The sequence below is a fragment of the Primulina tabacum genome, chromosome 3 (genome assembly GCF_025594145.1).
Source record: "Primulina tabacum isolate GXHZ01 chromosome 3, ASM2559414v2, whole genome shotgun sequence".
NCBI lineage: Eukaryota > Viridiplantae > Streptophyta > Magnoliopsida > Lamiales > Gesneriaceae > Primulina > Primulina tabacum.
Genome location: NC_134552.1, coordinates 10,881,019 through 10,897,749, shown reverse-complemented (window position 1 = coordinate 10,897,749; position 16,731 = coordinate 10,881,019). Strand labels below are relative to the sequence as shown.

The 16,731-nt window shown below is 33.8% G+C and overlaps 2 protein-coding genes across 2 annotated transcripts; both read left to right on the top strand.

The window, feature by feature from the left end:
• Positions 1–575: 575 nt before the first annotated feature.
• LOC142538968 (CASP-like protein 5B2) lies at positions 576–2,004 on the top strand. The gene is made up of 3 exons (XM_075644264.1): positions 576–1,097; positions 1,465–1,597; positions 1,723–2,004. The coding sequence occupies exons 1-3, from the start codon at positions 967–969 to the stop codon at positions 1,921–1,923; spliced, it is 465 nt and encodes a 154-aa protein (XP_075500379.1). The 5' UTR covers positions 576–966; the 3' UTR covers positions 1,924–2,004.
• Positions 2,005–8,479: 6,475 nt separating this feature from the next.
• LOC142540213 (transcription factor LHW-like) lies at positions 8,480–14,191 on the top strand. Its single transcript, XM_075646192.1, has 11 exons — positions 8,480–8,701; positions 8,823–9,383; positions 10,005–10,208; positions 11,006–11,099; positions 11,192–11,233; positions 11,331–11,390; positions 11,556–12,770; positions 12,868–12,969; positions 13,185–13,331; positions 13,442–13,567; positions 13,909–14,191. Exons 2-11 carry the CDS (start codon positions 9,286–9,288, stop codon positions 13,999–14,001), a joined length of 2,181 nt encoding a protein of 726 aa, XP_075502307.1. The 5' UTR covers positions 8,480–8,701; positions 8,823–9,285; the 3' UTR covers positions 14,002–14,191.
• The last annotated feature ends 2,540 nt before the right edge of the window (positions 14,192–16,731 follow it).

The window sequence follows — 16,731 nt, the reverse complement described above, 5'->3', positions numbered from 1 at the left end:
TGTGTGAGCTGATCTCCGTGTCGTATTTTGTGATACGATCTTTTATTTAGATCATCCATAAAAAAAAATATTACTTTTTTATGCTAAGTGTATTAATTTTTATTGTGAATATCGGTAGGATTGACCCGTATCACAGATAAAGATTCGTGAGACCGTCTCACAAGAGACCTACCCTATTTATATTCGGCCATTTGAAATGACAAAACTATCTAAATGCATTTTAGAAAGAATTTTTTAAATAAAATACAAAGAATAATTTTATCATTTCAAATACATTTCGTAATTCAGTTGAAACTCTCATCTTACATGTAACATTTTACCTATATTTATCATCAATTATATTACCAATACACGTATGAGACATTTTTTAAATTTATATATTAATTAATAAAATGGTGAATTTAACTTTATCATAGTATAGAATAAACCGAATTATACGGAACATACAGAAGACAAATCGAACTGAAGTGGTCCCGACCGAGACAAACCATTAAATAATGAGATTAAAAAAAAGATTTAATTTTTAACACGCTATTTCAGTCGCTGTTAGCCTGTTGCAGTGTTCTTCCCCCCATTAAATATTGCTGATGACTCTGAAATCCAAATTTGTGTACGTTAACAAGTCAAAAAATACATGCTTATATGACAGAGCCCCATCGAGATTTTTTGTCATGATTTTCTTGGAACGAACCCCAACGGTTCTTTTGGTCGTATTGCTGTGGGGTGGACCAAATTTATCGTGCCCAGTCCAACCAACTACTCCATTCACGCATGCTGAGCACTACGTAAGCGAATTTTGGAATTGTATGAATTCGGAGAATAGTTTATTGAAGTGGGTTTGCGAAAATGGGGGTGATTAGAGGAATCTAGGGGTTTCGAGAGGCCCTTTGCCCTTTTTTCATTTCTTAGGAGAAGGGCCCTTCAGATTTGAAGCAAGGAAAGACATTTTTTTTTCTTGAAGTACAGATGAAGGATTTGTTTGGAAGTCCAGGAACTGTGAGTGGCTTGCTGTTAAGAATTGGGCAGTGTTTATTTGCAGCTGGCTCCATTGGAGCTATGGTTTCAGCTCTTGGGTTTTCTGACTTCACAGCTTATTGGTAAATCTGATTTCTCTTCTGCCTCTTTATTTTCTTATTTATTGCTTAGAGATTCTGTTTGGTGAAGTTAGCGAACAAGATTCTCTGTTCGTTAATTTTTTTTTTATGTCTTGAGTTAATTGACAACTTCCAGTTTTGACTTTACTGTAAGCCCATTAGAAGTTGTGGTCTCTGATTAAGAATTATGCAGATACATAGGATCTGTTGCTACATGATGTTGAAAGTTAAATTCTTGCTTGAGCTTGGTTTGCTCGGAAAGCATGGGAATGGCTTTAATTTTTTACCTTTGTTTTGGTGATCTGCACAAGATTTTCTTCTCTTCCAATTGTCAGTTCATTGTTTTGATTCAACTTGGCCTTGGATTCAGCTACCTTGTTGCTTCGATGGGGCTTCAAGTTTTATGGAGCTTTGGACTTGCATGTCTTGATATGTATGCTTTGCGGATAAAAAGGGACCTCCACAGACCAGTTCTAGTGAGCCTGTTTGTTGTTGGTGATTGGGTAATTTCTAACGGACGCCCTTTAAATTGTAGTTGCTGCATCGATGAGTACCCTGCTCAATGTGGTCCTTCTGTTTTTCATGGTTTATTCGCGACTTTTTGAATAATTATAATGCTAAAATGCAGGTAACAGCAACATTATCACTTGCTGCTGCGTGCTCATCATCAGGGATTGCAGTTTTATATGCAAAAGACTTGAAGGTTTGTACTGGTCCGACACATCTTCCATGTAACAGATTCGAGCTCTCTATAGCTCTAGCATTTATCACATGGTTCCTTGTTGCAGTGTCATCTTATGTAATGTTTTGGATATCAGCTTCAGTTTAAATATTGAAATTTTCACTGCGTGTTTTACATATTTATTTCCCAAGAGTATTGGTTGGATAAAGACAGATACTTGTCTCATGGGATTCTAGATTCGCCGCGATAGTGTTAGTGACGAAAATTTATTTCTTCTAGTTTCTGTCAGTTCGAGATAAAAGTTGGAGAATGCACATAGCATTGCTTTAACGAGACCCTGAAATGCTTACCACTTTAGAAAATATTATTCTTGACTTTATTGTTAATGTATTTCGTTTCTGAATTTGTCCTGTGTAATCGGTTGAAAATTAATAAAACCAAGTTCTTGTATTAAGTTCATGAATGTTGTTCTATTATGAAGATGACATGAGCTGAAGTTTACCTGCGAGGGCTATGCCTAGTAGAAGACAAGAGTTGGGGAGACTGAAAATTAAATTTTACCTACTTGGACTATGCCTAGTAGAGGAGAAGAGTTTGGGAGATTGAAAAGAGGGAGGGGCGAGGCTGCGCGAGGTGAAGCTAGGGCTAGAGCAGGGGGTGGCGGGGGGGGGGGGGGGGTGTGCAGGCAGTGGGCGAGGGCATCTGGGAGGCGCGCGCGGCGAGGGCAAGGTTGTGCGGGCGAGGGACGAGCGGGCTGTGCTGGGCGAGGCGGCTGCAGGTGAGGGGCGAGTAGACGAGGACGGGCGAAGAAGGCTAGCGCGAGCGGGCCGTGCTTGGCGAGGTGGCTAGGGCTAGGGCAGGGCGGTGTTGAGCGAGGCGGCTAGGGCAGGGCGGTGTTGGTGAGGGTGAGGGCTGGCAAGGACGGGCGAGGGTGTGCAAGAGCGTGGCTATGGGCGAGCGTGTGAAGCTGGTGGGTGTGGCTGTGCTAGGGCTAGCGCGTAGGTGAGGCGGGGGAGAGCTGGTGAATGAAGTGCAGAGGAAATACTGTGTTGGGGAAATGAGGATAAAGTGGCCCCGCACAGATCTGGCCTTTCAAAGCTGAAAGATTCTTTAATTTGCTTCCGAATTTTTGGAGACTAACGAGCAACATGGGAAAAATACACAACTCGAATTTCGAACATACGGTTCAGTTCGACTTGGGAGGGGGAGACTTGTCATATCCCATCAATGAGCCCCTCAAGATCAGACCCAAACCCCCCGTCCATTCCTAGCCCAGGTGGAGGGCCAATAAATGGCCTATATATTATCATATGAATAAGGTGCTACTCAAATCTAACACTAATACTCACTGAAAATTTAGGGTTCGGTTCCAATAGGCGATAGCAGTCCAAATACATACCTCGAATTTACTCTAGGCCTGAAATCACGAAGAGACCATCAGAAGGGGGACATGAAGGTGTCCCAGCATAGCCCCTCCGACGCTCAAGTCGGAATCTGAGAACATAATAAGAGAGCAACTAAGGATGCTGCTGAAAGTCAATATAGTGAATCCTGAATTAAACACTCAAACTTTCTGAGAGTTGGCCGGATTGGTCAAAGTAGAACTTTGAGTTGAGTTTCGACCGAGTTGTTGCTGGTCGAGTTGGCTGGCTTCTGCATCAGCTCAGGACAAAGATTTTTCATGTAATATATTTTATATATATATACGCGTGCGCCCACATTCTGATATATAGTTTCTCATGTATTTTATGTAGCATATACGTATATCCGATCAAATATTTTTTATTTGCGTGCATGGGAGTGGCCAAACCGGAGGGATATTAATCGATCGATGTTTTCTGAAAATTTGGTTATTGCCAAGGGAGCAGAAAGCCCATAAACAATAGGCCCAGTAAATGATGAACATCTGTTGAACCTGCTGTCTTTTTGACAGCTTTCTTGGCTAATCAAACCCTAAATTTCAAAGTTCTCCTGTATTAATGAACTGTTCATTTTTGTTTTGAGAATCGAGTTTACAATTTATATGTTGTATTGTTTTCTGATTATACTTTTTTTAAAAGATAAAATTAATGTATTTATATTTTAATTAAGTTAATAAATATTTTGTGGAGTAAATTGTTCGTTGTAAATAAAATAATAGAGAATATTATGATAATAATTTTTTTGGTATAGAGTTTATAAATAAATGGTCGGATATGATTTTTATATTTGACGTAGAAATTAAATTATTTTGAAGTTAATTATATGTTAAAAACGTGTAATAGATTGGAGATAAATTAATAATAAATAAAAATAAAATATATAAATATCTATTATCTATTGTTAAAATTAAGAATATATATAATAGAGGTGTCTTGGTCTGTTTTTTAATTTTTTTCAATTTTGTTCTTGTGTTATATTATTATTAAATTTTTATTTTATTTCTGTTTTTAATTTCAACAAATATTTTTGTTTTTTTTAAATTACAACAATTCAAATAACATTTTAATTTTTAATAATTTATCAAATATTATTTTAATCTTTTGATAATTATAAAAAATTTTATATACACACACTGCGTGTATAAAAGTAACTAGTATGTAGAAATTGCGAGACTAAGTTTTGGTGGAAATTGAGTTTTGGGTGCTGTCATGTCATGTCTCCCCACTAGGGAGCATCATATCGTCATCTTGGGACATATTACGTAACGTCTAGGTCACGTTAAAATGTTTGGTCTATTAATTAAATGAGTGGATCTTTTGTGAGATGGTCTCACTAATTTTTATCTGTGAGACGGGTCAATCATACCGATATTCACAATAAAAAGTAAAACTTTTTCATTGATGACACAAATAAGATATATGTCTCATAAAATATGATATGTGAGATCGTCTCACACAAGTTTTTGTCTAATTAAATATACAAATTCTCGTGAAATGATTTCATTAGTCAATTTTGTGATACACATTTTCTATTTGGTCATTCATAGAAAAATATTATTTTTTTATTTCAAATATGACAGAGTTGATCTATCTTACGAATAAAACTCCATAAAACCATACTCACGGAGATATAATATTAGAAAGCCGATATATGTTGCGATTCAATTCTAAACGTTTTTCTAAGTAATTAAACATTCGTGATGTGTATTGATCTTTCGATTGATAGACTTGGAAATCTATAAATGCAAAGGGAAGACATCTTTTTTCGAAATTTATATTGATCGATATATATTCTTTTTAATCGGTGTGAGCATAGCGAGACTAATATGTGGAACAGAGAATAATTGAACATTGTTCCAAGTCAACCCTTCGAGCCATAACTAAAATTAGTGTTTCGTGAGACATGATAATTTTTTTTGTGTTTGATAATTTTTATGTAAAAATATATATTATTTTATTAAAATATGATACTTATAGATTAGATAAGATTTGTCGAGATAATTTTGAATTTTTATATAAATTAGAGATAAGTTGAATAAAAATTGAAAAAATATAGGAAAATACATATAAAATTATTAATAAACTCACCATCAAAGTTAACTAACAAATATTATAAAAGATAAAACTGCAAATAAAGAAAAAGAAACATTCGTATCATACTGATATATCAAAGCTTGTTATTTATGGACAGAGCCGTACATGTGGTTCAAAGGGCCTGAGGCAATATGTTAAAAAAAATCTTGTTGTGATAAATAATCGTAAAGTTCATTTTGCAAATTAAAAATAACCAAAAAATAGATATAAGGAAAATATAATTTATGAGTTATATACTTATCTTTTTGCGATTTTTTTCTTCGTACGCCACAACATCAACATAGCTCTAACGTAATGCAGTATCATATGAGCAATTATATTGAGAAAAGATTGAAATTGACAAAAATTGTAAGATATGTTGCCAAAATTGAAATTTATCAATATAAACTATCAAATAACAAAATGATAAATATAATAAACCAATATTGTAAAAATATATGATTTGTTTTAAATAATAAATATAATATTTTATTCAATAAAATGGAAAATAAAAATTTGTAAAATAGGTAAGTATCACAATCATTTGTGTTTTATTTTTTTGAAATGGGTCCAACTACGTAAATTCAAGAAAAGATGCCAAATAATCGACAAGTAAAGTATAAAAGTTTAACACATGAGTTGACACAAGATAAAATAATAAATATATTGGATAAACATTACCATTTCATGCATACAAAATTTTAAAAATTTAATCAATGAGCCGTGTAGTTTTATTGTTTGGGCTATACATAATTTGATTAAATCCACAATGAACACAATCATCATATTTAATCATATTTTCAATGGATCAATGTCCAATTTTTTAAAATGTCCATTACGCATGCTATTAGGTGCATACCTAAATAACATGAGACTTATGATTTTTTTTTTGCCCCTGTGAGGGCCGGGCCCTGAGGCGGTGGCCTCTCTCGCCTCACAGGAGGTACGGCCATGTTTATGAATTGCTCGTATTTAATAATATAATAATATATATGGGAAGTTGATGAAAAATTCCCAATCAAAACATTTCTTTGGGTTCACTCCCTACCCACAAAATTGTGGTACTATGTCATACAAAATGTAGTATACTTCATGTGGAAATGTGGTACACTTAATGTGGAAATGTGGTACTAAAAAAGTACCCAGAGACTGAACACAAAAAAAATCGACGGCTGGGGACTGAAGGCCAATTTCCCGATAATGGCGTGACCGTAGGATATATGTTCGAATTTTATCAAAATTTGTATATGTTAGATCAATTTTTCATAATTTATTTTGTTGTTGATAACGAACAAAGTTACTACTGCGAAAATTAAGCCAACTCTTTGGAAACAACACATTGTTTCATTATGCGTTTTCATGAAAAGATGCATTGTTTCATGAAGAGTCGTGTCCGTTCTGAATCAATGTTTCATTTATATATATATATATATATATATCATTAGTTCTAGAAAAGCATTCAGATTCTAATTTGATTTAGTCAACTAAAAAATTCAGAAAATCTTCATTGTATCCCAAGAGAAATTTTTCGTATCCTTGTGACTAAAGCGATGGAGAAAACATTTCTTAAAAGAAAACGTTACAAACGTGCCTTGAAGTTCGTTCACATATTTCGAAATAATCACACAACAGTATCTAATAACAAAATATTATACTTGACCACATATATTCATGCCTCAAAACAAGTAAAATATTGAAATATGTGGTTTTCCAGATACGTAACTAATTCAAATTTTATAAGCCAGAATAAGGAGGAGGGCGCACAAAACTCAACTTATCGAATAATGAATTGAGTTTGTTCATTGAATCTGGAAGAGTCAGCGATGCAAACTATGTTTAATTATGAATAATTGGTGCTAATAAGTCAACTTAAAAATAAAATAAAGCTGTGAATTGCGTATTTTTTTAAACCAATAATACACATTTCAATTATTGGGATATGCTTACTATAAACAATATTGTCTTTGATTATCTCATACCTGATATTCAGTAATTGGGATATGCAATTTATTATGACAATAAAAGTAGATATCTTGTAAGACAGTCTCAAAAATTTTTATCTATAAGATTGATCAACTTTCTTCGTATTTACAATTAAAAATAATATTTTTTTAATAGACGACTCATATAAAATATATGTTTTATAAAATTGATCGATGAGATCATTTAAATTTGTTTTTGTGATCAACAATTGACTTTCACAGAGACGGCATTGTGTAGTTTAGTTTTCTACTTGCCGGTGCCCCTGTTTATATAATATGTGATATATTAGCATGCCAAGTAGTGTCCCTTTTTTTTATAAAGAACAAAATAACTCTCCTCGTATTATATATATTTTTTCGTCTCAATTTATTATCAAAATGTCGATGATTCATAGAGATTGATTGAATACATTGTTCGAGAGTTCACATTTTTTTTGTTTATTCAATGTTTGTAATATACTGTTTGGTGTTATGAATATCAACATATCTGATTATTGTGTTTATTATTTTATAATATCTTAAATGTCATTGCAAAAACTTGAAACAACCATGATTGTCGAATAATATAATTGTAAAATTTCATTTATATCATACTTATCATAAGTTCATTATGTGGGTAGAGATGAATGTCTAATACAACTCACATGTATTATCACAACGGACCAATATAAAATTGAGATGACTAAAACACGAGATGAATAAAAAATATTATGATTCATCTCACATTCATCAAATGCATCAAACCATACCTAAGTCGATATCTTCTTTTTAATTTTTCTTCCTTTTTTTTTTAAAGAAAAAAATTAAATGTCTGGTGTAATATTGACACCATCAACTATCTAACCCCATGAAAAGCATTAAAAACTTGTTTTCAAGATGATTTGTCCAAATTCTAATCTAATAGTCAACTAAAAATATATATATATATATATATATATATATATATAACGTTGACAAAAACTTGTATGAGATGGTCTCACGGGTCGTATTTTGTGAGACAGATCTCTTATTTGGATCATCCATGAAAAAATATTATTTTTATGCTAAAAATATTATTTTTATTGTGAATATCGATAGGATTTAATCGTCTTACAGATAAAAATTTGTGAGAACGTACGAGACCTCCTCTGTAACGTTAGTAGGCCCGGAATCAAAGTGCTCCAAAGGAATCATTAAATCCAACTCTGGACAAATTTCAAATCCGGAAAACATATTTTAGTTAAAAGGCAGAGCCGGCTGGGCCAGGAAACCCTATAAATCAGTCTCCACTACGATATAATTAAAAAGTCAAAAGCCATTTGCCCCAATCCTCCCCCCCTTTTCGATCATCCGAACATATCGATTCGTCTCCAATCACAGATTTCTGCGATCAAGTTTGCAAACGTCGGTAATGGAGGCAAACGAGTTTCAATTTTTCCACCATTCCGTTAGTTGAAAGTCTACTATAATGTAAGTCGTCCTCTGTATTCTGTGTGTTCGAACTTTTGTTTCATTGCTATTCGCGTGTCTTTGCTGCCTGGATTTGGTCGATATATGTGGTTTTTGGCTAATACTGCGGGTTATTTTGCAGTTTTTGAGATAAAATAAAATTTCGGTGGCTTGTGCGTTATACAGTGGGAAATTTACGGTTTCGGACGTGTGCATTCAGCTGCAGTTCGCGTCGGCATTACAGAAGTGAATTTGGTGGTTTACGTGTGATCGGGCCCGCAGATTCCATCAAGTTCTAATCACCTGTTTGGTAGTTTTTCAGTATATCTACTTATAAAATATCTGGGACACAGATGGAAAGAAAGTATTCACAGTTTTCTCACTGATAGTACCATTTAAAATAGCTTTATAACCGGTGTATCACAAACCCTTACGGTTGAAGATGTTGATTTCTCTGTTATTGAAGCCAATAGAACCTCCAAAGAAACGAAGAGATACTCTACGGATAGTACAGGCAGGACGAGCATCGTATAGGGGCAGCTAGTGTTTTCAGTTTAACTGGTTGGTTTTTATTAGTAATTTAAGATATTTCAAAAATTTTATCCATGAGGATTAGTTCCTTGAGGTCGTTTCTCCAAAGCCTTTGCTGCAATTCTCCATGGAAATATGCGACGTTCTGGAAAATTAAGTACCAACCTGAAATGTAAGTCATCTCTCAGACGCTTCAATCACATATATGTTTTTCAGTGCGCTTGTGTGCGAGTCTCTTATATAAACCATAGTAATACCACATCCTCGGAATTCAACCCAATTGTTCAGTGAGAAATACATCTCATTCACATGTACTTTCTTCTTTGTCTTTGTTAATACTGTAATGTGGAAGCCTCAATCTTGTAGCTTATATTCCTTTTTAAGCCTCGGTAGACCTCATTGATATTTGTGTAGTAGGAACTAGGAATAAGTGAGCATCAAAATGGGGTCAGTTCCACGGCAAAGATACCAGGGGGTGTTTTTTCAGGGGGAATTGGTTTTTGGTCCAATGAGATTATTTCTACGAGTCAGCTCCAACCCCACAATTGTTTCTAGGAGTCAAATGATACATTTGCGATTTGATCTTGAAAGTGTGAATAGGCCAAGGATTCTGTACTAAATCTTATAAACCTAAGTTCAAAGCTTTATGCCTTTGTTACTTCCTCCTCCAAAATTCTATATACTATTACCACACAATGCGATTATCATTTTAAGAAAATTCTGTCCTTGGTGCTTTTGTTGTGTTCATTAAATTTCTTGACTGTTTTAAATAAAAAATGACATGATATTTCAGGGTTTTGACATGGGAAGATAGCTTCTGTGACGTCACGAAACAAAGAGATTCCGTGGTGCCAATGCAAGATTTCTACTTTGACAGCTCGGATGATGTACTGTGCTCCAATTTTAATTCAAGATTACTTGATGGATCTCTCGGTGAATGTCCAATCGGACTTTCAGTGGCTGAAATGTCTAGTGCTTCTCATGTTTTTGGGAAGGGGTGAGCTTTGCTTGTCTTTTTCATGAGTTGCTTTTTGTGTAATCTTCTATTTTCAACTTTTGAAGTCATAATCGTTATAATTTACTGTAACTCTGCGAGCGCTCATAAATCTGAAGCACCAGTTGATCTCAAAACTTGTATATGATTTTGATTTTCCAATTTTTTTACTTGCGAGTTGCGTCTCCCCTTGGTATGAGAAGTAGGTTGTAATTTCTGTCTTGAGCTGCGAAGCCCTTAGTTATGATATTATCTGATCCTCAATCGTGAACTCATGCGCCGGGAGCATCATTTGATCTCAAGCCTATAATGAATTTGATTTACCATCTGTTTTAATTTCACTTGGTATAAAGTATGTTAAGTTTATTGAGAGACATTTTTTATACTGAAATGAGATCCTTTAGACATATCGTTTCTTTATATTTTGTTGGATCATTTTAACTTGATTTGAACTATGGGTTAGGCCCGCCTTGATTATCGTGCTTAGGACCTCTATCGTATGTGATCGTTGAACTATTCTCGAATTCCATAATTGTGCCTTGTGGTTACTTTGATCTCAATCTTGGGTAATAATCTCCCATCAGCAGTTGAAAAGTTGCCTGTTGAAATTGCGGATGTAAGGTGATTTGACTGACATAATATATTGAGAATCGGCGACATAAAATGTTGAAAGTAGTGCATCAAAGAATTATTAACTGTTTAAGTTGTGTTTGTAAGTTGGTTTGACATATATATTAAACAGAGATTTCTCAGATTATCTGTTTTCATTTGTCAACTCACTTATATGTGCAATTATGCAGGGTTGTTGGTGTAGCAGCTTTTACTGGAGTTCCTCGATGGATTTACTCTGACAATATAGCAGCTGATGTGTTTGATTCTGTTTTTGCTGCCGAGGTGTGTGTCTTGAACAGAATCTGTAATCTTTGCTTACATTTATATATTATTGGCATATGAAAACAAGCTTACCTTGTTTGGCCATTCAACAGTATCCGGATGAATGGCTGCTCCAGTTTGTAGCTGGTATAAAGGTAATATAACTGTGAAAACAAAATCGACTATTTCTTGTTGATTTGAGTGATTTTTAACATTCAATATATATTTAGCACATGATGAGTCCTCATGCAGACAATATTGCTTTTGCCGGTTATTCCACACGGAGTTCTGCAGCTAGGATCTGTGGAAACGGTCAGTTTTCGATTTTCTAACATCAAGATTTTGGCAATTTTGGTCATTGTGAAATTGGTGTGATCGCTTTAGTATCTTACATTGTCTTCATAAAGCTGCGAAAGTCAATGGTGGTGTGACTAATATTATTTATCTCTTAAATCAGTAATCTCATGAATGAATCAGGTAGCTGAAGATGCTGTTCTGGTTTCCTTTGTCCGACAAAACTTCGATTCCTACAAAAAATGTGAGAGATATGATGCCGTATCTCCAATTCAGAAATTTTCTCTCATGCCCAGTGAGCTAGAGAATCTCGAGGAGCCATCAATCATTACTACAAATAATAGAAACGAAGACCAAAAAACCATCCATTCCAATGGTTCAGAAGCTTGCAACATATTTGTTTCAGATCAGATGGTGGTGCCAGCATTCATTGTTCAAGATTTGTGCAACCCATTTATAGCTGGTTTGGCAAATTCTTATGGAAATCCGATTGATAAAGAAAGTGGCTTGCAGTCATTGGGTCGTCTAACATGTGAAGACGACAAATCTGAGGTATCAGAAAGTGTCCTTTTTAAACCTTATTCTCTCAACGAAAAGGTGAGGCCCTTTCCTCTTTGTGATAATTTCCAATGGATGAAGCATGGTGAATTTGTAAATGGTCTGGGTGATTTTTACTTCGAGGAAGGTTCAATAGAACCAAATTCTTTCAGCAATGACTTTGTCTATGATTCTGAAAACGGAGGTACTCTTCTGAGCATCTCTAATGAATATGAACAGCAAAAAGCATTTGGACCAGCTGTAGTGGGTTACTGCGATCATATATATGACCCCCCAATCTCAGGTCACGATGCACTTTGGAGCTCAACCAATGATAGAGATCTCACCTATTGGATGGATTTGTTTGAATCTGCTGCATCCATACAGAAAGATGATGAAATGGAGCACCTCGTAGAAACTGTTGCTGCTGATGCTTATAGCAGTACTGATGATAATTCTCCGAATCAACCCAATCTTGCTACGGCATTAAAGATGTCTCCTGGAAAAGTTTTTACTTCCTCTCCTACAATGTGTAATAAACTCAAACGAAATGCCTCAGGTGAAGGCAATACAGCTTCTTTCAGCTTCTTTACATCAGCATTTGTTGATACGGTAGTAAATACAAAGTCTGGCGTGTCTCCCTCGGCATCGTCAAGCGGAAGCACAATGACTGCATTAATTGATAAGCAGCAGCTGAGAAAAGGAAACCGTTTCGTGAACCAAAGGAAAGGATCTAGGTTGTCGAGTACCCACAAAAGAAACCTATGTACTGCAAATAATCAGAGGCCTCGGCCACGGGATAGACAATTAATCCAGGACCGTATTAAGGAGCTACGAGATCTTGTCCCGAACAGTGATAAAGTAAGTGCTACTTGTTCTGCTGTTTTCTATCCTATGACTAATACAAAATCTGTAATGCTTATTTTTCTGGGGTTTTTCTTCTATACGATAAATGCAGTGTAGCATTGATGGACTCCTAGATAAGACCATAAAGCACATGCTTTTTTTGAAGGATGTAACTAATCAAGCTGATAAACTGCGACATCAGGTCCTGAAAGAGGTATGTAATTGATCACCTTTAAAACCATTTAGGACACCTGCATCTTTATGCTAAAGAGAGAACAAAAGAGGAAGAAAGGCTTGTAACCACTGGCACCATAAATTGGTGGTGTGATATTTCAATTTCTTTCTGCCTTATTTTACCTCAGTTGAAGTATTGCTATTAGAATATATGCTGCAACGGAAGACGTAAATCACTTTTGAATACCTTCACAGGCAACCAACCCCAACACAACAATTACATCTGAAGTAAACCCTGTTCATCCAAATGGGACAAGTTGGGCAGTAGAATTAGGAAATGAGCACCATCAATGCCCAATAATTGTTAAAGATCTCGACAATCCTGGAGAAATGCTTATCGAGGCAAGCATGTACTCTAATCTTCAACCGATGAATTGTGTTGTGGCTGATGCACATTAAGCCCTATAGTTTCTTTTTGTTCTTTTTGGCTAATATGCTCATTGTGTGGCCAGATGCTGTGTACTGACCACGGACGGTTCCTGGAAATTGCTGATGTCATTCAGCGTTTACAATTAACCATCCTCAAGGCTGTCATGGAGAAATGTTCTGAAAATTCGTGGGCGCACTTCATTGTCGAGGTATAGATTTATTGTTCTTAGAACCCCATATTGCTTTTGCACCTAAATACTTTTGTATGCATGATAAATGCTGTCAGCCCATTGTTAAATCAAAATCCAATCAAAGTTTGGTCAAATACTTGCTACCGCCAAAGGGACCTAAGAATTTTTAGTTGGTCAAGATGATTAATGCATCTTTAACTATGAAATAAATTTGAAAACATATATGTATGTGTATACACACACACACACACACACTTTGGTTTTAGGGCAACTGTCCCCAATGTCATATCCTAACTCGTATCGCATAAAATTTATACATTCTCCCTCCAAGTATGTACATTTTTCATTTTTCCTTGCAGGCAACAGGGAGCTTCCAACGATTGGATATCTTCTGGCCTCTGATGAAACTTATGCAACATCCTATGCCAATTGGAAATAAAACAAACGTTTGAAAGGTTTTGTTCCCCCTGCCAATTGTATTAGGTTTGTGCTATATATGCATGAGATATAATCTCAAAATCAGGCCTATCTTGCGTGGAGATGTGTGATTTGTTGACTGTATAGCACTTTGGTGGTATGTAGATGTTCACCACCTAGATATTCACCGCTAGTTATTGAGTGATGAATGTTCACATTGCATGCTCATATAATCAACGAGGTAGAAAATCTTACAAGATTGTTCATGAAAACCCGTGCTGACTGATACAGGAAGGAACACGTAGACAATTAGAAATGTCAAGACATAAAAACTCAGCTAACTATTCTCATAAATCGACAGCCTAAGGGAACGGTTTGGATCTTAAGGCAACATCATGAAAAATTTTACATGGTCGGCTCACACAATGAGGGAGTATGCCACCAGCCACAAACAATTTTCTTAGGAATGTAGTTTCTGGTAACTACTGGGGATGGTATGCTCCTGTCGAAAACGTCTCCGAGGCCAAGCTGTTAGTAGAAAATGTTGGAAGAGAAAAAAAATGAACGAAAACAGAAAACATGCAATGAGGTTGTTGACCTGGCCATATTTATTCCAGCCCCAGCAAAAAATTTCACCATCATCTGCTAAAACATGGAGTGGGAAAATAATATCGTAGCATGTCCATTGCGTTTGACAACCATTTACCTTGTTACCAATCCCATTTGAAGGGACAATTCATAGCAAGTCAATATACATCACCTGTAACAACCACACTCGGAATACAGCAAACAAATTGCGACCAGGAGGGTTCTAGGTAAGAATATATTAAGTTCACGAGTAAATTCATAAGAATATATATTGAATAAATTCGTGAGTGGATTTTTTTTTTTTAAAACTAATTCGTGAGTGATTTTGAACAACTATATATTTTAAAAATTCCCATCTACTCCAATGATTATAGAAATAATATAAAGAGGGGATGTTTTTAACTTAAATGCCATTTAGAGGATTAGTGTTGACAGTGTTTAAAGTGAAGCATGTTCTTCAATCCCCACACAAAACTTTAGAAAATCATTGTTAACACCGAAGTAAGAAGCACACCAGCATTTGATTATACAATGAAAAAAAAATTCATTTATAGATGATATAATGAATTTTTCAAAAGATCATTTCAGCAAAGAAATCATTGCTCACTTGTTACTACTGCACTTTGTCTGCCTCTGCAAGCAATGCCTTTTACATAATTTCCCATGGATTTAAAATGCTTACCTCCCTCGGTCACACTTTCTTGATCAATCACAGCAGAAAATGTTTAAAAAATTGATTTACATTTCAATTTTTAAAAACAAATATTAATCTGTAAAAATGTTTAAAAAATCCGTTGTGATTAAAATATTTCAAATTGATATGAATAAGTTTTTAGATTTTTTTTTATGATTAATAGATTGAGTGATGAATTAATGGAACACGTTGTTGAATTCCATAATTAATATTTCTCAATGTCTTGTATGCAGGTAACTAATTATTAAAACAGATGAATATTTTTATTAAAGATCAAGCAGATTGCCGTGACCGATATCTGAGTAACAAATAAGGATCATGTTATATGTATCATCAAGTTTATATAAAGTGCATTTTAAATGATAAAACTATCTTAAAGCTATGTTTGTTAGCCATGATAAGGGAATAATTATTTAATAATCATTCTCTTATCTCGCATTTACTTCGTTTTTTTATTAATCTACAGGCCCTTGATTATGATTGAAAACACACACTATTCATGTCTCTTCAAAGGATGTGATAATAAATATTTTTTGAATAGTGATCATGATAAGATTGTATATTGACCATAATACACTTGAATTGTTTTCTTCAATATAATATGAAAATTAAAATTAGTGAAAATTTAATAATTAATATAATATTTAAATTTTTATTATTTTTTTTATAAATTAATTTCATATATTTTTATTATTTTCAATCATTTTAAAGAAAATAAATTGTAATGTAAATTTATCTTAAATTAAATTTTTATAAATTTGTAACCTTGTTAATTAATTTTTTTATAAAAATAAATATTTTTTCAATTCTAATTTATGTTTTTTAATATTTTAAATTAATTTTAATAAATGTAAATTATAATTATAAATATTTAATTATCTATCAAATTATTTTAAGAATATTTATAATTATTTTAAGAAAAAACAGTAATATTGTAATTATTACTAAAACTTTATTTAATATTAACATTTAAAATATTATTGCTATTTTAATTATTAAAGAAAATGCATATTTACAAATTTATTTCCAATAAATATATTTAAATTAATTTTAATAAATGTAAATTATAATTATAAATATTTAATTATCTATCCAATTATTTTAAGAATATATATTTAATTAGCATTTGAGGCATTTTGGTTATTACAATAAAATTTATAAAATTAATCCATCATTTTAAAATCATACCAAACACCATGTTATTTATCCCACCATACTATTAATCCATATATCTCATTTTTTAATCACTCTAATTATTAATCATTTACTTATCATATCATACGTACCAAACGGAGCCTAAATGTATTTTTAATATTAAATATGTTTTAAATATTTCTAATGTTGTTATTATTAAATTATTTCATGTTATTTGTTGCTATCCGATTATGGACTTGAACAGCTAGTTCAAATAGAGGATTATCGAGTTCATATATATAATTCCAAAAAAATTCAATTAAATTCATGTGAGACATCTAACACACAC